At 38.7% G+C, this 26,691-nt stretch overlaps 1 protein-coding gene across 7 annotated transcripts in view; it reads right to left on the bottom strand.

Moving 5' to 3' along the window:
• PPP2R2C (protein phosphatase 2 regulatory subunit Bgamma) overlaps positions 1 to 26,691 on the bottom strand; it is a 196,028-nt gene that overhangs the window by 140,130 nt on the left and 29,207 nt on the right. For 3 of the 7 annotated variants that reach the window (XM_069856347.1, XM_069856349.1, XM_069856348.1), the window contains exon 1: positions 2,046 to 2,458. The exons of 2 other annotated variants lie outside the window; for them this stretch is intronic. In XM_069856347.1, the coding sequence (XP_069712448.1) occupies positions 2,046 to 2,115 (70 nt within the window). In that variant the 5' untranslated portion in view covers positions 2,116 to 2,458. Of the gene's footprint in view, positions 1 to 2,045; positions 2,461 to 26,691 lie in introns of those variants that run through there. 2 more of the 7 variants (XM_069856356.1, XM_069856354.1) reach the window with 2 other exon arrangements.

Consider the following 26,691-nt stretch of genomic DNA (forward strand, 5'->3'; position numbering starts at 1 on the left):
TTAAGCACCAGTTTAACTTATGTATTCAAGTATGTCAATGAGAATTTAAGATTTGTGATGGTGCTCCAAGCCAAAGGTGTCCCTGGAAAAATTTCACACATAGATCCATTCCCTCATGATTTTCATGATCTTTTAAAATGTGTGGCAATGTCAGATATAACAAAAATGAACAATTTTATAACAGCTGACCAACTGAACATTTCCAAGAAACACTGCACTAACCAGAGCTGAAGCACTAACTGAATGTTTCCCATACCTCATCTACGTCAAAATGAGATGCCAACATATTTCATGATGAATTCTGACCACAGGGAAAATATAATACAGGCCACCACTGATATGCAATGTATATTTTGATCTATTTCAGACAAACCCCTCTGCATGCAACCATGGAAGAACATCCAGTCCTTTTGACCCAAATACCAAATGAAAATAAAAAGACCAAAAATCTAACACCGGCATCAGCAGTGTCACCAGAAATACTAAAAAAAAATCTCCATCTAATTTTTAAAACACCTGTAACATACAGAAGAGAATATTGACATGCAAAATCCACAAGGGATTCTTTTCCTCTGATTACAAAACTGATAGACTTTAAAGTCCAAATTTTTAACATAGCTGTACATGGTTATTAAATATAGATCTGAATCTCAACATGCAGCAAGTACCCTGCAGTAATTACACTGTACATTTTGTAGAATCTAAGGCATAAAGCCATACATTTAAGACAAAGTTTCTTCAAATGTTATTACAGATGACTACATCTCAAAACATAAATCATCATTCAGACAAAAAACATTAACCAAAAATTCAAAACAAATTAAAAATATGCACCAAAACACAAACCAGAACGCAAAGAAAGTCCTAGAGGCAAGATCAGCAAACAACCACACCAGCCAGTGGTAACAGTTACAGTACACAGCATTTTTAATTCTTCTTCTGAAAAATCTGCTTTGTGTTCCCAGTATGGCGAAATCATCCTGCAGTTTTCTACATTCGAAAAAAAATGCAAATCATCAGCAATCAAGAGAGCATCATCTGATCACATTTCAGGATGCAGCATGGGAGTATTAAGTGACCAAGCATTGATCAAATGATGACAGAATCTGGAGAAAGAGTCTGAAGTAGTATTGGTTGACCCTGATGTTAAGTGTGTTCATATTATATAAGCCCACACTGAAGTACTGTTTCTGCTGCTGGAAAGTGCCGTTAAAACTCTGCGCACACAAATATGTTTGCAAAGTCAAGCACCTACAAATACATTTCTCCTGTTTGACCAACCAGTCTGAAAACGGCCTGCTCTTAAAGCAACTTTCTGGCAAGGTAATATGGATTAGCACCTGACGCAACCATTTCACTGGTCTCAAGGTAAATTCTCCCAGCATTTAATGTGTCACCTGCAGGAAAATTCCTTTTTATATAATAAGCTACCAGCCACTGAATCATTTAAAAAGAAGGTACCTTTTCTTTTCTCATGCACCTTGCCCACACACCGAGAATGGAAAGCAGGCAGCAATATTTTAAAAGATTATGCTTACATATCCCTTATAAATGTGTACAGTTCTCTAGGGAACAATCAGCTCAGCAATGTCTGTGATGCTCAGGCTATAAATACCAAAATGAGATGCATAACCTGTATTACACCAGCAAATAGTTAACTTCACAGATTATTTCTCTCACTTTAGTGCTCTCAAATCTTTCATCATTTTTAAGTAATCAACTGCTTGTAATCTTGCACACTGCAGCTACTGTGCATTCAATGCCAGGTGCTGCACACCTCACTAGCACAAACTCAGCACAATGCAAGACCTTCTTTAGCCCATATAGTTCCATATATTGCCATAGCATGCAGGATGCCTTTGGGATTTAGCAAATTCAAACAGATTCCGTTGCTACATCACACAGAAAAACGTCTTGAAAGTCTCCCTGCTTAAAATTTAAAAAAAGGAAAGGAAAAAACAGAACAGCCTACATCTCCAAACATGACAGTGCAATCCTGGCATAGAATGCGCAATGCAAGAGAATAATGACAGCATTTATGTTACCTTCAGTCACATAGTTGTGGTCTCGAAGAAAGCTGTGGTTAATTTTTCGTGTGTCCGTGTCCTCGCCCATTTACAGCAGGATTACTCAGCATGCCTATCCGCAGTGGACTGATAGCATCAGCAGAGGTCGTCACAAGAGCACCATCCATGCTGCCACTGCCTAGCAGAGGCGGAGAACACACTGGGCTACTGAGCACAGCATAATGAGAGCTAGTGATGCAGCACAGATTTGGGGATGAATAACGATTGGGTATGGAGGGGGAATGAAAAAAGAAAAAAAAAAAAAAGAAGGAAGGAAAAAGAAGTAACAGGAGAAAGATGAAGGGAGAAACAGCTCCGATAAATTATGAATGCAGAAAGCCAGCAGGGAGCTTGCGGGAAGGGAATACAGGCACTTCTCCCGCAGTTAAAGAATAACCCAATTGTTTAGTCAGGTACTCCTTAAACAAGTGCCCACGCAGCGTCTCCTCCAAGTGCCTGCTGCTGGAGATCTTGCTGGATGCTGTAAAGTGGCAATCAGCGTACTGCAGCAAAACCCGCCCGGAGAAGGGCTCCGCTTGCTGTTGCTGCTACTGCTGTCATATGCCTGTGCTGCATCAGAGCAGGCCCCTCCCAGTCAGCCGCTCACTGCCCAACCACACCAGATCTGCATGGGGTAAAGTGAAAAATGAGACTGCAGGTAATTATTTTAGCTCTTCTGCTGCTAAGATGGGCAATGAAAAAAATTAAGGGAGGGGCTGTGGGGAGAAAAGAAAAAAAAAACCCAACTTGGAGCTGCTTAAGTGGGTTTGCGCCGAAACGTGCTGCACGCCAGTGGGCAGCCCCAATTTTGTGCTAGACAATATTGTCATATGCAGCAAAAGCAAGAGTCGTTCAATGTCAGCCGGGATAGATAAACACTACTGAAACTGCCAAATACCTGCCTATATAAACAGAATCATTACAGGCAAGGCAACCATTCAGCAAAAGTAAGATAATATAATTGTTGATTATCTTTCTCTTTTTTTGGCCATTTTTGTAGATAAAAGACAAATTACAAAGTATAAAGAGAAATGAGGGCCAGAAAATAATCTCTGTGGCTTCTCTGTGCAGGAATAGAAAGCCGGACAAAGAGAATGCTTGCAGGCCACAGCGTTTTCTTAGACCTGCTATTTTCATTCATTGCATTATCCTATCACGTTGAAAAAGCATCGTTGAAATCTGTTTTCTCAGAAAATTAAAAATCACTCACTTGCATTATAAAACAAAGCTTCTTCTTTAGTTCCCTTCTTTAATGGCTTTTACCACAGCAAAAATGCTTTCAACTAAACAGACAAGCAGCTTCTTTAAACTTTCAATATCTGTTCATGAAACCATGAACCGTTTGCTGCAGAAGGCACGTATTCTGAAAAGGTACAAGCACCACTGAAGTTTAGAACTTTGAACAGAAGACAAATGGCTGTGGACCAAAGCCACCACAGCATGAAAAGAGAGAATGCAATCACAAAATAATTTAGAGGACAGAAGGTCCTGGGCTTTAGGCGCTGGAATTGAACACAAAAGATACAATCCAGTTGTCAGCATTACTACAGCATTTTGTGTAGTCCTGAATGAATCATATACAGGTTTTTAGAGTTTGTTTCTTTTTTAATGAAGCTGGCACATACCATTCTTGAAGGCAAATTCAAGTACCCTGCTATTACAATAAAACAGGCATGTGACTTTGGAAAAATCAGAGTACTATTAAAAAAACTGCCCAAGGATAAACATTTAATTTCAGGATGAAATAAGGTTGTAAGAGAAAGAAGAATAGCAATGGAATTACTTTCTTCCCTTTCCTCACTGATGAAGCAAAATAAAACAGAACTATCTTCAACCTGACAAGTTAATATCAAATCTTCACTTTGGAGAAGGTGGGAAAGTAGAGCTGAAGCCTTAGGTACAAGGCTGTAGCCCAAAACAAGGAAGACCCAGTCCTGCCAGCAGCTTTGGGTAGACCATCCTGATTTTTTCTATTGTTCTGAATTTTCTACCTTTTTATGGGACGCAAGAACAGCATAAAGAGTGGATGCCAATTCCAGCTACAGTTCAGAAAATAACTGTGAGAAATTGTAAATATAAAGAATGAGAAAATATAGCTAGAATTTGATTGAAATAACAATATGTAAATATGGGAATTTGTTTTGCATAAAGTGACCCTAATCTATGTGATGGAGCTGGTTTATTTTACCCCTCCCTGGGATATAATTTTATCATCGTGGATTTGTTCTTTCAAAAGCGCTTGTGAGTGATACACATGGCACATGAAATCTCGACTCCCCTGAAGTCAATGGCAAGGTGTACAACCAAAAGGAAGTTTACACTCAACTATTGAACACCATGATCAGGCCAGTCTGAGCCAAGACAGCACTTCCCTTCAGCATCTGTGCAGGAGAATAAACTGTCTGCTTTTAGAAAAATAACCCACATGATTCTGTTGGGAACTTTAGCTCCCTATATACTCATTGAAGCTTTTGGAGGGTAATTCAGAGCATCCAAATCAGAAATCTCTCTTTCCCCATTTTGTATATTGGATGCTTAAATTTCTCAATCAGGCACCCGAGTTTTATACGCAGCATTAGAGAGTGTGTATTCCTCTGTGGAGGTAACACTGAGCAACTTTCACCCTTTGCTATGGTCACTACTGACAATGAAACGTCTCCATCCAGGGCATTTGATCCCAAAAATCAAGAAACACAGTTGAGTAAAAATGCATAGGAATAATTTATATCTATAAATATATGGAAGTGAACATATGGTCTCTCCTTGCCAAGAAAAAACAAAAAGAAAAATTTAGTATTAAAATTAAATGAATAATAAATTAAGAGCGATCTAGAGAGTTTCAAGAAGCCACAATGATAGCCTGTGAAAAAATACTGCAAATCATTTTCTTTGTAAATGCCTCTAAATTTGTGACCAAGGTGTCTGCAATTTCTACAGTACCTGACAGAACGTCATACTTCTGCTCAGAAATACTGGAGCTCATTGGTTGCCTTTCCTTTAAAAGGATAAAGCAACAAGGAATTGGAATGTGATAAAAAGCTACTCCCCTCGTCTTCCTCCAGCCCTGCTCAGCATGACAGAGAAGGGACTCAGAGCTCGGAGCCAGGGATAAGATAGCAAATCCACTCCCTTGGGTAGTTTTCCTTTCATTGAAGAATGCTAACTTTCAAACAGCATTTTTCTCTGTTATCCAGTCCTCTCTTGGTACTTCTACCCAGAATGAACATTGTCTGAATCATACCCTCCCCTGTATTTGAGACTAGATCTACATTGCAAATTGCAGCAGTAATACTTCAAACATGTTAGATCGTAGAAACAGTCCAGCCCAGATGGCAGAGACCTCAGCATGAGCTGATTGCCTTGGAGGGAAGTTACCCCACCCATGATTAAAGTAGCAACGGCACAAAATTCTTTCCAACATTGCTTATTTCGCAGACATTCAAGTATATCTCATTACGTGATGCTCGCTTGCAAAGGAATTAATCTAATAGCTGTGTGACAATAGTGAGTGTATCATAATTACTCTGGTAAGAGTTTGCCTTAAAGATAAAATTCTTTATTCCTACACATTTCTGAATCCCTTTTATATTTGTCTAATAACCAAATATAATGTAATATAGAGCACTACCATGCAATTCCATTTTTCATTCTTTGACAGCTAAAGAAAAACAAATACTGCCAAAAGTTAACATAAAAAGTAAAAGAAAAAATTGTATCTATCATAGCTCAAGTAGAAAGTAAATAATTTTTTCTTATTCTAACACTTTAACAGGAAGAATCTTTATATCTAGAGTATGTAAAAAAGCCAAGAATCTCTGCTATTCTAAAAGAACTCCACCACCACCACATCTTTTAGAGTAGCAGAGGTTTCTGCTTAAAGTCAATACTGCCTATATTTACATGAATTTCTGGTCTACTAGGGAATCCTAATGTTATAGTATATCTGGTGTGATTGGTGTTAATGTGCCAAAATTTAGTAAATGTCCAGAAGCTCATTCATTGTGCAGCTTTGCAACGTGTGACAAGTATTATATCTACAAATGAGCATCCTCTCTGCATACAGCGGAACCTTGTAGAAAGACTTCCCAACTGCCTTTTTTTTTAATTTAGCTTATTTAATACAAGTGAAATCTTTATAATCAATACATACTAGAGGTTTTGAGGGGATAGGTGCTTTCAAAAGAACTTGCTTCCAGATTTCATCTTACCATTGAATTTCCTACATCCATGCATTCACCCAGAAACAAAACTTCCTTACAGCAGCTAAGAGAGCTGGGGTTGTTTAGCCTGGAGAAGAGGAGGCTGAGGGGAGACCTCATTGCTCTCTATAACTATCTGAAAGGAGGTTGTAGAGGGGAGGGTGCTGGCCTCTTCTCCCAAGTGACAGGGGACAGGACAAGAGGGAATGGCCTCAAGCTCCGCCAGGGGAGGTTTAGGCTGGACATTAGGAAAAAATTCTTTACAGAAAGGGTCATTGGCCACTGGAACAGGCTGCCCAGGGAGGTGGTTGAATCCCCTTCCCTGGATGTGTTTAAGGCACGGGTGGACGCGGTGCTGAGGGATATGGTTTAGTGTTTGATAGGAATGGTTGGACTCGATGATCCGGTGGGTCTCTTCCAACCTGGTTATTCTGTGATTCTGTGTAGCTTATATTTCAATACACACTCTTGAATTATTGGATATTAAATCAAATGTTTTATAACAAAAATTATGATGTAGACCAACAATTCTGAGAGACCTAATGGCTGCTATCATAATTCAAAAAATATTCTATTATTCACAAAGGGGTAGATTCTTCAACACTAACTTTTGCTGTGTTTAACCTAAAAATAACACCTCCCCAGAAGAAATAATTTATTTTTAGCTTACATACTCTAGACACAGAATAACACTAATACCTCCCAGCACCTGGCAATTTTAGAAAGCAAGCAATTAAAAATTATCATCCAGTAATTTGAATTACAGAAGCTGACTTCCTTCCAACATCTTTCTTCCTCTTTGTTCTAGTGAACACTACATAAGTATCCTTAGCAGAGCCAGTGCCACTCTGAAGGCTGGCAGAAAGCCAGGGCACAGGATCAACTGAATCCAAACCATGCTCAATTTTTTACCAGGAACCCACAGTTTTGCTCTTTTTTTTTTTTTTTTTGTGGCGTGCTGGTGACAGCTAAGCAGCATGGTAGAGTTCTGGGCTTAATTTGATGATCTTTTCCGTAACTGAGAGATTGTAGCCAGAATATTCAAACATAACAGCTCCTGCAAGAAGTCTCCTTGAGGCAGAACAGATGCCCTGAGCTATGATGCGCCCCCGCTGTGACACAAGCTCCTCTCTAGGACCATTGTATCACTCTGGATGGAAAGTGGTAGGGCCTCTGCTAGCTCCATAATGTCACATTCATCCACACACAGACTGGCAACTCTACACTGGACACTGCTTTAAGTTGACCCCCTCAAAGAATGAAAAAATTGGGAAGATAAATAGTTTCCTATCTACTGGCCTGAGTATGCTCAGAGCAAGCAGCCAAAAAGCCAGAGTTACCAGGCAGAAATCATAGTAACATCTGGCAACAGGGAAAAGTGCTAAAGGACCCAAATCCCCTGACCTCACAACTTTGGACGGCACCGAAACACCGTACTAGAGACAGCAACTATATCTCTGCCTTGGCCTTTAGTGGTTTAAAATCACATTTCAACCAAATCCTGAAATCTATCAGCTGATGAGTGCAAGGAACCAGTTAAGAAGAGCACGAAGAAATTCCAGTCAACGTGAACAGAGGGAGTTCTGCACACTCTAGGGGCAAGTTTTCATTTGGCAAATTTCGAATACAGTAACAGATTCCAGCAGTATCTACGTTTAGCTACATAGATGGAAAGCAAAGTTGCAAAATGATAGGGGAAGGAAAAGCAGAAAGAACAGGCAAAATGCCACAAGAAGAAGCTGGAAGTTTTCCCAGAACTTACTAATTTGGAGATTAAGCCTATTCAGTGACTGCATCAGGAATGGGAAGGGTGGTCTAAGGGAAAGAGCAGATGATGAGGAATCAAAGACCAAGCACTAATTTCAGCTGTGAGGCTTTAGCAAGGTCATTTTCTTACCTCGTGCTTCTTTTTCACTCTCCCTATGCCTTGTGTATTTAAACCAAAAATTACAAGGGTGTTTCCCAACTGAAATCATCCAATGGAGACTGATGCAAGACCCCTGAGCAACGCTGATACTTTACCAAGCTAATAAAGCTAATTTGTTCCTAAATTAAGCTCCATATCCTTTATAACGCAAGGCAGATTATTTACTCCACAGCAAACAGCATCACAGAAAAAGAAGACATAGAAACTACAGCTTCCTAGAAGATGAGTTTGAAATGAATCCTAAACAGAAAACCTATTACTGACAGGTCCTGTCACGGCCAAGCAAGGCAGGCATACTGATGGACAAAGAAAACTAGAGCAGGAGGAGGAAGGCAGGGTTGGGGACAACTGTTGGGACAAATTCTTCCACCTTAGCCTTCACAAAGGTTACTCTGCTCCCAAATGAAATACAAATATATATATATATATATATATTCCAAAGGAGAAAAAATACATTGAGGTTGCTATCATTGCATTCCATGCTGAAGGAAACATACTATTCATATTGCAAACTTATTTTATTTTCATAAATATTATCTATAGATGGTCATTAAGTTACATACAGCATCACTTGCATGCTGCCTCATACTACAGGTTGTAGAGAGGAGGGTGCTGGCCTCTTCTCCCAAGTGACAGGGGACAGGACAAGAGGGAATGGCCTCAAGCTCCGCCAGGGGAGGTTTAGGCTAGACGTTAGGAAAAAATTCTTTACAGAAAGGGTCATTGGCCACTGGAACAGGCTGCCCAGGGAGGTGGTTGAGTCACCTTCCCTGGAGGTGTTTAAGGCACGGGTGGACAAGGTGCTGAGGGATATGGTTTAGTGTTTGATAGGAACGGTTGGACTCGATGATCCAGTGGGTCTCTTCCAACCTGGTTATTCTGTGATTCTGTGACTTAGTATACAAGGCAGCATGTATGTTGTTAGCACTGCCTGTTGTGTATGGGACGCTTTCTCTCTAAAGTGACACCTGTGATAGCATCCTTTCTCTGAACTACCCTACAACATCAGCAACTCACTACTAATGTTCTACTGTTGTGCAGGGGAGAAAACCTTTTTAACTGTGTGCTTCCGCATGCAAGCCTACAAAATCATGATGCATGCAGTTTATTCAAACTAACATCATTGTTACATCTTTTTATGCACATAAAAAGCAGGAAATCTCCACACTAGTAGAAAAAGTATGAACTTGCAAAGCAGCAATATATTCTAAGAAAGACAGCTAAAATCCTGCTGGAGATGGATGTAAATCATGAAGGGAAGATATTTCAGTGGCTGTTCATGATGAACAGATCACAGGCACCAGAGCACACAGTGCCAGAGGTTGCTGATGGGCTCTGTCAGAACAGTGGAGCCTCAGGAGCTGAACTGCATGCTGCCTCCCCAAGACTTCACCCAAGCACACTGACAGAAGTAGGTTCCAGACAAGACCTATCACTCCATAACCAGGTGAGGCAGCAATTACAAAACTAACTTCACAGCCTAAGACAAGATGACCCACATCCCAAATAACTATGTAGATGTCAGACTCAAGTGGGATGTGAAGCCTGCAGAGACAGGAAAGCTTGAAAAGACTATAAGAGAATCTGCAAACATGCACATGGTGTGAAATAACTATGAAATTGTCACCTGGAGGCACTGGACAATCCAAAGAAATGATGCTATAAAACACAGATAACAAAGTGGCCCAAAAAATGTATTTAGAGCAGGGATACAGGCACTGACAGAACTCCCTTGGACTCAGAAGATATACTTGTATGCATATTTGTGCAACAAAGGAATTGGGGGGAGAGGGAGGGAATCAAATGAGAACAGTATTCAAACCCATGGTAAAGGTCACATAAATTCTTCCTGAATAACAATCGACTGACATACACATTTAAGCAATATCCTGATGTGGCACCCGTGCTACTACACAATGAAAACACTGCGAACAGAAAGCAGTATCTAAAACAGCTTCCAAAAATCAGCATTCTGAAAGGATTATGCTATTAAGATACAGAAATCCTGGGGACATGAAGCTTGAACAATTTCAACAGAAAAAAAATCAAGATAAAAGACATCAAAACAGGTACAATGAAACAAACTTTATGCATAAGATTAAGAGAGAGGAAACAAGAAATTCTGTTAAATACTCTGACCTGTCATAAAACACCAGAAACTGCCTGAGCATTTGTAACACCTCTAAAACATTTTTGAGACTTAAGCAAATAATTAAAAATCTAGTCAAATGAGTGGACTGCATTTGCTTTCATATTAAAAAGCAAACTACAGCCACTCTTCTAACATTTTGCTACTTCAGACCTCAATATATTTCAGGAAATAATAATTCAGGACCAATTCCTACACATGGCAAGTCTATTAAACAAAATCAACACACAGGATAATTTATTACTGGTTTTGCATTCCATATACAACCATACAAAGATGACAGCTGTGAAGGGAACTTAGCTCAGAAGACTGTGCTTTTGACACAACTGCAGAGAAATGACATGACACATGACAGGACATTCATCCTAACTCCTTCTTTCCACCAATGTGTTCAATTCAGGTAGGCAGAGCACAAGCAGCTTTTTCTCCAGCATTACCTTTCGTCACAAAGAGTGGTAACCTATTTCTCTGGTCTGCAATAACTAGAGAGACATGCAAATCCAGTGTTTCTGGAGGACCTGAAGACCCCAGCCATCCTGGGCCAATGAGAAGGAGCTGCTCAGGACAAAAAAAGCTGTTCTCGAAAATGATACAGTGCTAATTTTTTTCTTATACATGAATTTTACTGCAATGTTGTTGGTACAGCCTCAAGAGACAGGAAATCTCTCAAAAAACAAATTAGTCCAGTATAAACAATGATTTTGCTGTTAACCTGTCCTCTAGATAATCTAAATATTTAAATTACAGTAGCATCCACAGTAAAAAATGCTGCATCTGCTGTAAGCGCTCAATCTCTCAAATAATACTCACTTGACAAAAAAAAAACCAAAAATAAATAGAAGCTATTAAAAAAATTAAAAAAACTCTAACAGAAAACAAACATATAAGCATTCAATGGTGTGAGGAAAAAAAGCAATTTGTGAGCAGAAGTGTAGAAAGCAAACTAGGAATGAATGAAAACAAATGCTTGCAAGATGTGCTACACCCCAAATTTTGAGGAGTAAGAATCCCCATACTACACTGTAGTAAACAGCATGTACCCAGATGTTGTGTTCCACTGCTGGCCAACCTCAAACCAACAGCATGAATCAAAATTCATAAAAAAAGAACAAATCACAGAGGTGATTCAGCATTGGAAACGGAGAATTACAAGTTAAACAATGACTGAGAAGGCTCCCATAGGATCAAGTGGAAAGGAATGGAAACTCAAACATCAAAGCCAATACTTTTTATTGTGGTTGAAGACACACTTAATGCAAATTAAATCAAGGGAAAACATGTTGCTTAATTTGAACTCTACTTACAAGGGACTGCATAAGTGGAAAGATATTAATTGATTTTGCAATCTAATGAAGGACCAAACACCTAGAAACTAAGTGTTGCAATGAAAACAGCAGAGGCACCTGGCCCCATGGAGAATCTGGAAATGCAGAGTGAACTGCTCACCCTGTCCCTTATGGAAACTGCCAATGCTGGGGGGGGCTCCCTAGAATTAGCACCCTGAAACACTAAACACAAAGGCACATACATTCCTTTCTAGAGTTTAAGGGTCTCACATAAGATCACAAAGGAGACACGCTTGCTGATATAAGTTCTAGAGCCTGAATATTAATATGGTCCTAATAGTTTGTTGCTACTAAATATTCCCTGAAAAAACTTGGAGACAGTTCCACCTTATTATACAATAGCATGCTGTTAACTCACATCGGGATATCCAATATGATTTTGTTTTAGTTCAAGAGAAAAAAAAATAATCTGGGAATGGCCATTTACCATACCTGCTGCTGAATTTGCACCAGACATCAACAGAAAAATGCAGCATTTGTGGAACCAGAAATGATCCCAACTAAAAGGAACACAAACCTGTGCCTTAGTGACTGAGATGTTCATCACAGCAAGGAAATCTGAGGGTTTTTGAACCGAATTTAAGGTCAATTCAAGTTTTTGCACTTGCATATAAGAGAAACCGTCATCCAAATAAGACCTGGAACCACAGCTACTTACAACTGTGCGTAAGAGGAAATTCGAATTGGCAAAGGAGGGAACAGGAGCCCACACCCAACACATGGCAAAAGGCCCCAGCATGGCATGGTGTTGGAAAAGAAAGGTCTGCTAAGCAAAACCAAACCCTAGCATGTCACTAACCACTTTAACGAAAAAGAAGGGGAGGGTTGGCCGCTTAATGTCACGATTTTTGCTAAACTCTGCAAAACTATATTTAACCTTACTTACAGCTAGGCAAGGATCTAACACAGTTGCTGAGCAAGCATAAATGCCAGGCCTTAAAATATCTGTAGTCCATAACAGAATGAGCTAATTTCAACTAATGAAGTGCTGAACCAGCACAATGAAAGACCAGAGCATGGGAAAAGTAATGCAATAACGTTACGCTTAAGACAATTATAAATCAAAGAAAAGATAGCATTGTCTTTAAGCTTCAAGAAGCAACTCCCTGGGGAGGGGTGAGGAACACCACCTATGAGACACCATGGCTAAGGGCACAGTGACCAGAGAGGACTGGAACGGAGGCAGTGAAACAAGAAGTGAGCAGTCTGGGAAATCAGGGAAGTTAGCTGTGGCTCATGGCAGTTCTGCGGGCATAAAGGAAAATTCAAAAGTCAACAAGGTGGGTGCAGAAGAGGATCAACACAGCAGAACATAGCAGGAGAAAATGAGTACTTCTCTGAATAACCTCGATGCACCAGGAGGCATGTCCTTCAATCCCCACTGCCATGAGTGTGGGCTTAAGGGCCAAGACAGTGGTCTTGCATACCTCAGGGATTCGGAGAGTTTAAGCATCTGGGAGCAAAAATGAATACATAACCCAAAGTTACATATGCCAATGACTGCAGGCTGTTCCTCATATCCACTGTCATTTATGTAATCTCTTTGGTTATAGAATTCCTCTGCTAGCACACCCACTGCCACTCTTATGACTATCTATCTTACAATCTGATTGATGAGATTGTTCATGATCCTTACTTGTCCTGATTATCCCATAGATATGTACCACTGATTCTTAGCTGTTGTTGCTCTGCTTTGTCCATGAACACTGTCAACCTGTATAAGCTATTAAAAATCCTATCTACCTTCTTGTACAACTTGTCTTCTTTCTTGCCAGATAATACTGTTGCACATCCCTTCCATAGGAGCTAACCCACCTTAACGCAGTGTCAAAAACACAATAAAATAAATACGGTTGCATTTTCTGTTGTTCTGTTGGGCTAAATGTATGCATGCAAGAATTACTCTAAGCCTGGCCTGAGCTTCCAGGATAATTCCCTACTTAGTTTCAGAAACTCAGTGGAGCAAGTTTGTAAGTTTAGCCATTTCCACAAACAGGCAGCTGATGCGCGTGACTACATATATTTGTATTTATCACATCTGTGTTTAAGCATATACTGAAGTCCTGTTTAGGATCTAACCATAAATCTCATTCTCACATCAGTTAAGCACTTTTAAAAATGTTAACCAGATGCAATTAGATTATAGAAGATTCTTTCAAATAAGATGTGGCAGAAATCTCTGGCAGTATGCATTTTGCATAATTCTATTTAAAGAAATTTAATATAAAGACTTACTGAGTAACACACTTAGAATGGTAACTTCTATCACTCCTTGAACAATAATTAAGAGCAGCTTCTTAATTATTCAATTTATCTATAACAAACCAGAAAGACTTATCTTTCTTTCATGCCCATGTAACTGATAGATGTGAGCATCTAAAGTTCACCAGAAAACATGTGAATAAACCAGTAATTTAATAGAATGCCGTTTCAGAAAAGGCACAGTAAACTATCTACCTATATGTATTGGTAAGTAAAACAGAAAACACAAAAGCCATTTGACCTGAAAGCTTAATTGAAGTTCTTTAATAACAGTGGGACTAACAAAATCCCCTTCTAAAGGCATGCCATTCACTAACTACTTGCTTACAGTGATGGAGAGTCTGAGAACACAGAGATTTAATCTCTATTTCATAGCTATAAAGTAACACTTAAGAACTGCAGTCGCACTGATCTCTTATCTAGGCTGAAGTGGGGTTTGAGCTTGAAGGCTGCGGGAAGAAGGGCTCTTGCAATGCCAAGGAGGCAGAGCCTCTCACTTCGTAGCAACAGCTACAGTCCCCAGAACTAGCGTTCTGGAAGCCAACGCACCAGATTTTTGCCACCCCATCCCCAACATTTTGCACAGCTGCCTCATTCAGCCTCTGTATTTCATTAAAAGTATTTGTAACCATGTAGCTTTTTGATAATAAAACCATTTTCAGTTAATTCTGTTCCAGCCAAGGCTTCCACAACGAGGTTTTTGGTTTTGTTTTTTTTGTTTTTTCTTTCCTGCAACACTATACAAAAATCATTTAATAAAAGGTCTAATGCTGCAAGAGTCCTAAATCTATCATTTCTATTTAGTGGGTGCGCTATGAGCTCGAGTGCTTCACCCTCATTTTGGCAGCACGACCCTTGACTACAGGGCATTCACCATAATGAGGACTTACTCAGATTTCACTTTACTGCATGCAATTTCCTATAGCCAGGTCTCCTAAATCTCAAACATTTCAAAGATTAGCAATTTTTTTTGTCAGGAATAGCCTTTTTGCATGAAACAATGTTCACTACAATAATTCTGTATTCTGAGCATAAAAGTATTTGCATTTCCACATTTTGCAATTCAATATTTTGCTGAAACACAGTAAAGCAGTTATGTTGGATTTCCGGATTTTGCCATATTATGCAAATTTTCCAAAACGGAAATAATCCAGAATCAAATAGAGAGACCTGTCTAATAGGGGTGAAAAAGTTAATGGTGCTTCAGAGAGTGTGAATATTCATATAAGATGGCCACTGAGTATCAACCCTTCCCCTTTGAGGTGAGTCCTCAGAAAGAGGAATAAGCCAGTGAAGAGTCCTGTACTTGTTGCTGGCAAACAAAACTGTGAATAAGCCCATTCACAGCTTCCATCACCAGAACAAGGAAGTGAGTACAACCAGAAAACACAGTTTGGGAGCAATGCAGCCGATTAAAGAGGCAAAATCACCCCAGCCCTTAGAAATAATTGTGCTATATCAAAAAGAAACAATACAGATATAGGACTGTAGAAACAACATGTCTAACAGATTTTTTTTTTTTGAAGATAGAAAAAACTTCAGTAGCATTCTTTAACAGCATGATGCTTCTGTAGCACTGACAGACTTCTAGCCAATAGTCAGTGAAAATGCAATCAGATCAACTACATATTACACCATACATTTTATGGATATCTCATTAAGATTTCATATGTACATTTGACAGTCTTATTTTTAAGATCAAATAGTAACAACAATTGCTACTGCTTGAATTACTGCAAATCTGTGAGACCTTATGATGACATCATTCACATACCACCAGATGAACTCATGAAACAGTGATGGCATTCAGTTGTAACCAAAATCAAATTAAGGAAAGACTATATAACACCCATTAGGAAAAGTTTTGAGATGTAGTATTTGTCCTTGAAACACAATAGACAGCACACCTGGGAAAATTTGATATTTTCAAGTTATGGGATGCTCTAGGATTCCTTCTGCTCTTAGAAACTCATTAAATTTCCACAGCAGCAGTCCCCAAAGCAAGCACTTTGCAGCGGTGGGGAGGGTACGTGACCCAGCTCTTTGGGTTTCTGTCAAATCAAAGCGGGTGAACTAGAAAGCTCCCAGTTATTCACTGGAACAGCTGGAATTTGCCCAACAATCCTAAGATCATGAAGTTCAATAAGGGGAAGTGCAAAGTCCTGCACCTAGGGAAGAAGAACCCCAGGTACCGGTACAGGCTGGGAACCACCCAGCTGAAAAGCAGCTTGGCAGAAAAGGACCTGGGGGTCCTGGTGGGCACCGACTGAACTTGAGTCAGCAAGGTACTCTTTCCACAAAGAAGGATAATGTTATCCTGGACTTCATTAAGAGTGATGCCAGCAGACAGGTGATCTTTCCCCTCTATTCAGCACTGGTGAGGCCACACCTGGAGCACTGGGTCCAGTTCCAGGATCCACAGCACAAGAGAGACATGGGTAGACTGGAGAGAGTCCGAGAAAGAACCACAAAGATGATGAACACACTGGAGCATCTCTCCTATGAGGTAAGGCTGAGAGCTGGGCCTGATCAGCCTGGAGAGAAGGCTGCTCAGGGGATCTTTGATCAACATCTATAAATATCTGAAGGGAGGGTGTAAAGAAAATGGTGTTGGCCTCTTTTCCATGGTGCCCAGTTATAGGACAAGTGGCAACAGGCACAACCTGAAACACTGGAGGTTCCCTCTGAATATCATGAAATATTTTTTTATTGTGAGAATGTGAATACTGGCAGAGGTTGTCCAGAGAGGTTGTGGAGTCTCCGTCTTTGGAAATAGTTAAAAGCCATCTGGATGTGGTCCCTGGCAATCAGCTCTAGGTGACCCTGCTTGAGCAGGGGGGGCTAGACCAGATCAACTCCAGATGTCCCTTCCGAACTCAATCATTCTATTGATTCTATAAGATCACATTGTGACAGGCAAAGTTCAAGAACAAATGAGGTCAACCTATGGTTGCAGTATTTGAAATAGTAACGAAGGAATATAAAGAGAACAAAAGAAATGTGATTCTAAATTACATTTAACAACCAGATTCCCTCTCAGTCACTTCAGCACTACACAAAATAGGGGAAGATAGCAAATTTGTCCCAGCCTCCAGTCTGCAGCTGAGTTGTCCTGTCATTTACCTATGTGGGCAAGCATCAGCACACTTTTGTCCTATAAGGCAGCTCTGGACATCATAGGTAGCAGGGCTGACTCAGGGCTTTCAGACTACCTGTCCTCACTCCGAACATTTGAGGAGACCCGGGGATATCACAGGAACTACAGAAGGATGAACAGTCGCTCTCCTCCTCTCTTTTCCCCAGCTCTGGGCATCCCAGAAATAGGAACATTCTTTCAGATTTGGGATCATTTTGCTTATTTCTCTCTTATAATATGACTAAAACTCTTGAAAACATTTACAGTCACATATCCTGAGAAATATTAATAGTAACAGTGATTATTCTGAATTCTGTTGCTGCCACCAGCGGTAGAGTTTCTGCCATTAAAGAGAGTCTAACACACTCCTATTTCATTTTATGGTAAAGAGCTGGTACTATTGCATTGTCTACATCCCATTTGGAAAAAAAAAAAAATCCAATTAGAATGGATTCACAACAAGCTAGACTTCGACCCTTAGTTTCGACTTTGGCTGTCTTTTGTTTGTTTGTGAGGCACTATAATTGTTTATATACAATATAAATTGAATCTATGGCATTCAAAATCCAGACTCTGTAGGTAACCTAAGGTTATAGGTTAAAAAACATTGACATCATGACAAATTGCTGTAATTTGAGGAATAATCTGAAATCCTGCTGGGACACAATTGAGTCTGTGAGCCTAGTTGTTAATGATAATAAAAGCTGACACAGTAAAAATGATAAAATTAAAGAGAACATCCAGTAATATAAGTACCTCCAGTGTATGACATTGACAATCCAGTTAAGGGAGCTAGTAAAAATCTCATTGGCGAGTAACTTACTGCTCTATTTTCACTTACAGAAAGCTCCGGTCATTTGTGGAAATGCAACCACTGACTGGTTTTGTCTTTTCTTGCTTACACGCTGTCTATTTGTCATCATTTTAAAAACCTGCAGTTTTTATAATATCTTCAGTAATACAAGGTCATAATTCCACTTTCTGATTAGTTTGTATCCATGTACCAATAGATAAAAACTGTATTTTTAATGTAGCACACCCATGATACCTTTCTCTGCATCTTTGACATATCATAAACCAGCTGGCAACATAAAATATAAATCGGCTAGCTATAAGAACAGATGAATCATTAATTACTTATTCTGTAACAAAAAAAGAGACCAATTTTACAGTATCAATTGCATGTGTAGCTGCTAACTAGAAATTATATTTCAAAAGAAATTATATATATAAAAAAACATCAACGAGCATTATTTAAAACATTAATCATAGAATAGTTTGGGTAAGAAGAGACCTTTAAAGGTCATCTAGTCCACCACACTATAAATACTGCTATTTTAAGATAGTAATATTTTTCAGAATTTAAAACACAGTTATTGAATTTTGCTGTGGCTTTGCTTCTTTATTTCCATTCTCCAACAATACCTAGATATTATGGATTAGTGCATATCACTATAAACATCATAAAATTTTTATTCATTCTCATACTGAATTGTATCTTTCAAATCCTCACACTTCAGATCATTATTCTTGGCTTTGCAGGATCAGGGGATAATGTTTTCTCACAAATACAATTTACAAGACAAGGAAACCATATGCTGCTAATGTTAAAAATCACATAAATCCGAACTAAAACTAACAGGATTCTGACATCTCTTCCTTCTGATAGTACAGTCAATGGGGGGGTGGAGAGTTTTCCATCAAAAACTGGCTTTATAATAAAGGAAAAAAAAAAAGACTACAACAAGGGAATACATAGATTGGCAAAACCTAAGAAACCACTTGTGTTTGCTTTAGAAGTGCAGGAAGACTCAAATCCATCCTTTGGACTGGATGCAGTGATAAAGTCTAAAACCACTGACACTTGGCTTGCTTCCAAACCTTTTCCAGCTTAATCCCCAAAATAAGCACTAAAAATTGAAGACTGCAAGGTTAAAAAATGCTATGTCTTTATTCATAATTAGCAGCCAACTGCTACTGCTACCCTTTCTTATCATATAGAAAATGAATGCAATTGATCTGCCTTTGAATGGCAAATTGCACTTGCAATTATTTCCAGAGGGTTTTTTTACATCACTGAAAGCTGTGCATGGGGATCCAAAGCTGCACACTCAGTCTGTTATCTTCATGCAGTAGATCATAAAGGTAACTACCTCTACACGGAATACCCAGTATTTTTTGGCACACTTCTATGTTGTACAGCAGGTGGTGTCCGAAGTTTTATATTATTACTTATCAAAGACATTCTGAAATTTCTACAAGCTCATTTCCATTAGCTATTTATCTTATTCTCCTCAGTTAATTTCTCATAAGATCTTGTCTTCCCTCTACTCCTCTCCACATCCAGCAGCTTCTCACTGAAACCTGCCAAAGCAAGCATCAGGGCCAGACCAATCAATTTTCTTCTTAGTAGGGTTTTCTTTCATTAAGGTAGGAGCCTTATCAAAGGAAATGGTTTCCAAGAGCTCATCCACAGAACAGAAAGAGGAAACCTGACCATGCAGAAATATGTGCAAATCAGGTTTAGCATTCGGGACACACAATTTAACCACATCACAGCCAAGAAGGAAAACCAGCACAAAGCCCTTCAGTGGTGTGAAGTAAGGTGAAGAAACAGTTGTAAGCCAACTTCATCAAAGGTCACAGGTCCCCAGGCTAAGTTCATTGATTTGGTCTTTTTCTTCACCCAATGTGCTGTCTCTGAGCTCTGTCCTGCCCACTAGGCCCCTGTTAAATTCTGCGTGCTCTTCATCAAGCTATCAAAGGTCTCCAGATCAAATAGCTTAAAAGTTCCAAGTTCACATTTTGAAATGTATTCCAAGAGGAATATTCCCTATTTAACAAGGCTGTCAGAACAGTTTCTACTTGTGGCAGATGCAACTGTCCTAACAAAGACTGACAAAGATTGGACAAGAGGAACAAGTTCTGCCAGGGGAGGTTTTGATTGGATATTAGGAAATATTACTTCACTGAAAGGACTGTCAAGCATTGGAACAGGCTTCCCAGGGAAGTGGTAAAGTCACCATCCTTGGAGACTATTAAAAGACAGGTGCTCAGGGACATAGCTTAGTCATGGACTTGCCAGTGTTACGTTAACAGTTGGACTTGATGATCTTAAAAGTCTTGTCCAACCTAAATGATTCTATGATTATCTTCTGATTCCATCAATATTAAACACTATATAGAGAGAATTTTATTTTAAAATCACATTTAAGCTATTTATATAAAGTTGCACTTATGACATAACTGGACATTATCTAATATTGTAGAAAAATCTGAGATCTTTAGTACATGCACAGATTTCGGAGTTGGCTTTTATGTCTCATCAACTAAACAATAGCTAGTAAAATGACTTGGAAGTTTTAGGGACAAATCAGGAAGATGAGACCCTCAATTAACTGTCATGACTTTAAAAATATTTCTATGCAATCTGTGAACTGAGGATGCAGTTATAGGTGAACTTCTCACTTTCATATCACATAAGTCAGGCTTTCTCATCTCATTTTTAAAAATATGCTTAACTTCAAGTAAACTTTAGTCAGGGTTTCAGGAACTGACCCATTTTGAAGATGCACTTGACTTTATGCTGAAGATGTGTATTATCTAACACAATACAAATAGGTCAGTGCCTCTGTTCTAGTTCTTTTTGTTATACTAAAAGCAGTACAGACTAAAATTAATACACATAGTAGATAAAGAAAATACAAGTTATTACCAAAGCAATACTCAAGAGAGAAAATCAGGTCACAAAAAGTGGAAAAAAGCAGAAATGTCACTTCAAAATCAATAGGCATTATGAAAGGATGAGTTTAGCAACTGCAAAAGCAATTAAGCAAATAACTACAATACAAGGATTGGAAAAGGTGTTCTGCAAACATGTTCAAAAATGCGAAATAAGTAACCCACATCATCATAGTATTACTAAAGCATAAGGTGGTATACCAGCAAGCCTCTGACTTATAAGCAGAAAATCATTTAAGCAGAAAATCAATAACTTATATACATAAACTTCAGTAACAGAAAGGTAGGAAGCTCCCAGGATCTATTTAAATCTATAAGCCAAAGCAGTTTATACATAAGCCTACAAATGTAACTCAAATGTCATTTCCTTCTAGAGTTACCATATGCTTAGTAAGACACGAAGAAGCATTTTTCATCATATATACGATGCAGCACAAGTTAAAGAACAAAGCTTGGCCATGATTCTCAGTTTTCTTGTAATCACAACTGATGGTCAAACAAAACACAAAAAAAACATTAAAACAGATTATGAACTGCAATTAGAAGTTAAAATTAATGTCCTTATTATTTGTATCATGTTGAAGGCTAGCACGCAGATGATGATAGCCATGGGATGTCCTTTCTGTTTTCAATGGAGCCAAAGGATTCCTCTGTCTTCTTGCGCTGACCCCTTCACCATTCCCTTTACTTCCTTGCTTACTCAGTTCTGGCTACACACCCTCTGCTTTAATTGCAAATGTACTAACGTATAAATTAATATTATGAAAATATCCTGACTTCATTTCATTTTAAAATCATTTAATATTATAAATAAAACCCTTACCTCTAGTCTCATTTTAAAGACATGCAAAAAGAAGAGACTGATACTACCACTTGCATATAACCAAACTGCCAATTTTTTGATATGTATTTTTCCTATATGTTACATTCTCATTCCCCAGTCATCTTCTGTTTGTGTCTTTCAGCAGACCAGCCCTAAGGGACAGGATACAATATTTGTATGCTTTGCAGGAACATTCTCTTACATAATACTGCTGTGATACAACAAAGTTTCCAGCTCTGTGAAGGACAATGTCAACAAGATGCATTCAGAATTTACTCTTCATTTGCAGCCATTTCTTCTTCAAACAGCTTGTTCCCTTTACTAAAACAATATTGAATATGTTTGACTATGAAGAGAAGTGAAAATACAACAGGTGCAACAGCAGGTATGCTTGGGATCTGCAAACAAGAGCATAAAATCAACCGTACATGCTCAAAGACTCTGGTACCTCAGCATCCTGCCAGGAATAGTAGTCTCAGGAGGAATATGAAGAACAGGGGCAGCATGGAGAGTCCTCTCCTGGGCTCCAGCAATTTGTAGGTCAGGGACTACCCCAGAATACAACCAGCAGATTTCAGTCAGTCTCTCCTGGTCTTCCTCCTATGAATGTATCCAATTGTTCTTGAGCATATGAAAGCTATTAATGTCCTGCCTTGTGAAAAGGTATACAAAGTGTTCTGTCAGGGCATTGTTACTGGTGTACAGGGATATTCACACATGAGCAATTTTAGCCCAAATTATAATTTTAATCAGAAATATAATTTTTTTTCTGAAAATAAACACTTTTTAATTAGAGTTTAATGTAGTCCTTTTTAAATGCAAGACGATTTAGGGCTTTTAAGTCTGCTTATTAGCATATTGCAACTTTGGATAAGAAATTGCAGCATTTAGAACACCTGGTGGCCTGGTGGCTTACTTGTCTTGTAAATCCTCTGGGCTACATATGGTGTCCCTGAGACGCAATGACTGTTGTTTTGTTGGGGTATTTTTTTCAGTTCAAAGTGCTTGAAATGCTGAGGGAGTTGTGTTGCACCACAGCAGAGTCAGAGCGTGATGCCAAAGGCACGCGCATAAAAGTAGGTCAGGTTAGGGCATACGAAAATGTAAGTACTGCTAGGATGGAGATGAAGCACGGCCAAACTTGGCATGGTTGACATCTGTACTGCCTAGAGCTGATCTTGAATACACTATACTGCTTGCTGTGCCCCAGACTTCTGAAGGGAACACTTCAAAAGGAAGTGCAGGAGCTGAATTATCACATCAAGTGAGCAAAGTGTGGCGGGTCAAGCTGAATTGGCACCATTAAGACACCGAGGCTTTGTCTGCTAAGCTAAAGAGTCAGAGTGCTGGCATGCAATTTCTGTACCATTAGGCAATTATTACGGTTGCCAGAATGTTTTTTGACTATGCCAGCTAGTGTTCTCCTCACATCGCCTAGAAATAGTTCAGTATGGGCCAGGGATCATACCAGTGGGTAGTTCAGATCTATCATTCAACTTTGCTCTGAGAGTAATAGAGAGTAGACCTATGGATGCAAATCTTGTTTCCTGGCTTTAGAGCCAAAGCAGAAATCCCAGTCCTTTTAATTTACTAGTACAGTCTCAGTCACAGCTCTAGTTGCATTCATTCTAGCATGAGTTAGGAGCTCAAGACAAGAACATACCCCCTCCTACACATTTCTTCCTTTTACAGAAGCAAGGTCAAAGCATACCCATACACTGGTAATAGTTTAGTTCAAAATAAAGAAACACAAGAGCACTAATATCTGCAGCAAATTAACAATGTATGTGAGGGAAAAAAATCACTATGCTGGAGCATAGTCTGCAAAAACCACCATAAAATTCTGCTTTGCCTGGCTTTAAACTCCTGATGCCCTAAGACATCTCATAAATATATGCAAATTAAGAACATATTTTATTGTGCAGAAAATAGGCAAGTAAAAAGCAAGAAGACAATTAAAAGCTATAGTTAATATGTTTCCTTGTACATAGATGGCAAGAAAAGTAAGCTGTCAATAGTTGCAAGGAGTTGTCAGCAGAGGCACATTATGGAAAATGCTGTATCAAACAGAAAGCAGATTTGTTTCCCCAAAAACAGTACTACAAAAGAGTAGTAAAGGACTAATCCAACACTCAAAGTTAATTAAAAATATCCCATTTGCTTTACAAAAGACTGAATCAGTTCTTAGAGATGTGAAAGAGCTGTGACTGTCTTCACCCTGGACTCAACAACTAATCTCTCAGTATTAAAGGAAGTTTACTTTCCAGGAAAATCAATGTAGGATTTCATTTTAGTTTTAAATAAATAAATAAATAAAAAATCCTAACCTCGGCCTGGTTTTCCTTTTCATTTTAAATAAATAAATAAATAAATAAATAAATAAATCCTAACCTCTGCCTTGTCTTTTGCTCATTTGATTGTTATTACTTTTCTCATTTTGCCATGGCTCTACAAAAAAGGCTTACTCAGATTGATGCTTGAACTTATATTTTCTGAAGCATAAATAACATCGGCATTAGCATTTACCAAAACCAATCACATACAAGAATCGTAGTAAAAGATACAGAAAAGTAATGACAAAAATATACAAACCAAAGAGGTGCACAGTATAGAAACTGCTGAAAAAATGTGCTTCAGGAAGGCCTAAACACATTAAAAATTTCAGGTTCAGTATCCTGAAACAAAGATGAGTAGCACGAAGTATTCATAAAGAAATATGGAAATATTCACTTCTAGATGTTGACCTGACTCCATTGCCAATCAACAGTATTTGAGAGCTGTGTCCAGCAAACAGTATAATATGAATTCACAAACTCAGTTCAGCTGCTGACTGAACCAGTTTGTGTGTCATATACAAACCATCAGAACAGCGGGCATCTCTTAACCCGTCAACAGCAGAAAAGCCAAAGAATGAAAGGGTAAGCCAGCTAGTAAGCATGTGAACTGTACAGACCTCCAGCAACACATATATTCATTCATATCAACTGCGGCACACTATACTGTTAATTAACTGGCTGTAGTTGAAAAGATTTAATGTCATCACGCTGAAGATACATTTACCCAGCTCTGTGCTCCCAGTTCAGATACTTCTGTTCATTTCTCACATCCACGTTATCCTGTATTTATCCACAGTACAATAATTTGTCTTCCAAAAGCTTGCTTTCTTCTCTTACACCATTAAGTGGGGACTCTGGAACTGACAATCCAACAACATGCTTGTTATTAATCCTAACAATGAAATTATTGCATTACTATCAGACAAGACAACCCACTGTTGAAAATCACGACCATTCCGGCTATTAATACAAATAGAATAATAAATAAATCTTCAGAGCCACTGTAGAGACAGCCATTCTGCAGTTTCACAGAATTCTTTGGAGAAATATGCTGCAATTTACAAAACAGCAGTAAAGGAGTCCACAAAAAGCTTTGGACTACAGTTATGTCTTCTGATTCATAGAATGGCTTGTTTGGAAGAGACCTTTAAAGTCATAAACTTAGTTCCAACCCTCTGCCATGGGCAGGGACACCTTCCACTAGATCAGATCGCTCAAAGCCCCATGTGACTGAACACTTCCAGGGATGGGACATCCACAATTTCTCTAGGCAACCTGTTAAATGTAACCTGTTCTTAGATTACACTGGCGACAAGACATGTTCCAGAATTATTTCCTCCACTGTAGACCAGAGGTTGAGGTAGGCAGAATGGCAACAAACAGATGCAATTTCCTGAAGGAAGCCTTAATTGATAGTTTAACATAACCTCAAAGTATGTCACCCGAGGTGAACTCCTATTCAATACAGAAAAATCTCGGTCAAAATGGTAGTGAACAAAGCAGGAAGATATGTGCCACTGTTTGACAAGATGATAATCTTCTCTGCTAGAAAAGCAGTAGAACAAAATCTATAGCTATACAAGAAGTTCCCATAGTTCTGTTTGGCTTTGCAGTGTACGTGAAATGAAAGCCTAGTACCTTTCCCTTAAATTCTATTTTATATGATATCTGTAAAAATTACAGCATTTCACTGCAGTTGTTTTGTATAAAGATAAAACATTTGGATTTTTTTTTTTTAATTTTAACCATTTATTAAAACCAGAATTAATTGACAAATACTTTCCTGAAATTTTTCCTTTTTCTGTACCAGGTACTGTGGACACACTTATTATCTACTCTGTAATTTTTTAAACCATTATGGTACTGATCTCTTGAACAGGAAATGCTATGGCGAGTTGCAGGAGAAAGGAAAAGAAGGGCCAGAGAAAAATAGACTCACAGAGAATAAAGAGGATGGGGATGTAAAGGCATTAAATTACAAACTAGAAAAAAATACCACAAAAGCTCACACAGATAAAGAATAAGTAATATATTTTGACCCAAAGCAAACACAGCAGCTTGGTTCTAAAGGTATAAAACTGTCACAATTAGAACAAAATTAATCGCTCCTTACTTTGACTCCAGGAGGCTAAAGTTGAAGTTAAGTTTACTTAAATAACAACAAGAGCAATAATAATAAACAGATTCTATATAAACAAAAATTACTCTGCACAAACTCCTCCATTTCATTTAATGCTACTTGTTCCATGCAAAGAAGAACACATCGAACACACGCCTCTTGCTTCAGTTTGTCTGCAGTGGCTGGTAAAAGATATGCAGAGTAAGAAATTGTTTCTGTTCTCTTCACCCTTGACTCACCATTAGACACTGATGTTCTAGGGCACAGGCTGCATAATCAGCATTTATTTCCAATTAGGATTCTCAGCTCTTCAGGTTCAGGCTTGTCTTTCACAATCTCACTATATACCTCCTCTCCCACCAGCACTACTCATTATTCCTGAGAGCATAATTTGCCATGCTAATGCTTACTGTAAAAGCAGTAAACATGGCTTCTCTCCAACGTAGTAAGGTGGAAGATTATAAAGTCATAATTCCTGATCTTCTAATAAAATAACTGTCCGGGCGTTCTGTTCTCCATCTGCTCCATAGTTAGCAATCTGTGATACATCACCTTGTAGCAAGAACTCAAGCTGTGAGGGAGGTGCT

This window comes from Phaenicophaeus curvirostris, chromosome 4, assembly GCF_032191515.1.
Source record: "Phaenicophaeus curvirostris isolate KB17595 chromosome 4, BPBGC_Pcur_1.0, whole genome shotgun sequence".
NCBI classification, from domain to species: domain Eukaryota; kingdom Metazoa; phylum Chordata; class Aves; order Cuculiformes; family Cuculidae; genus Phaenicophaeus; species Phaenicophaeus curvirostris.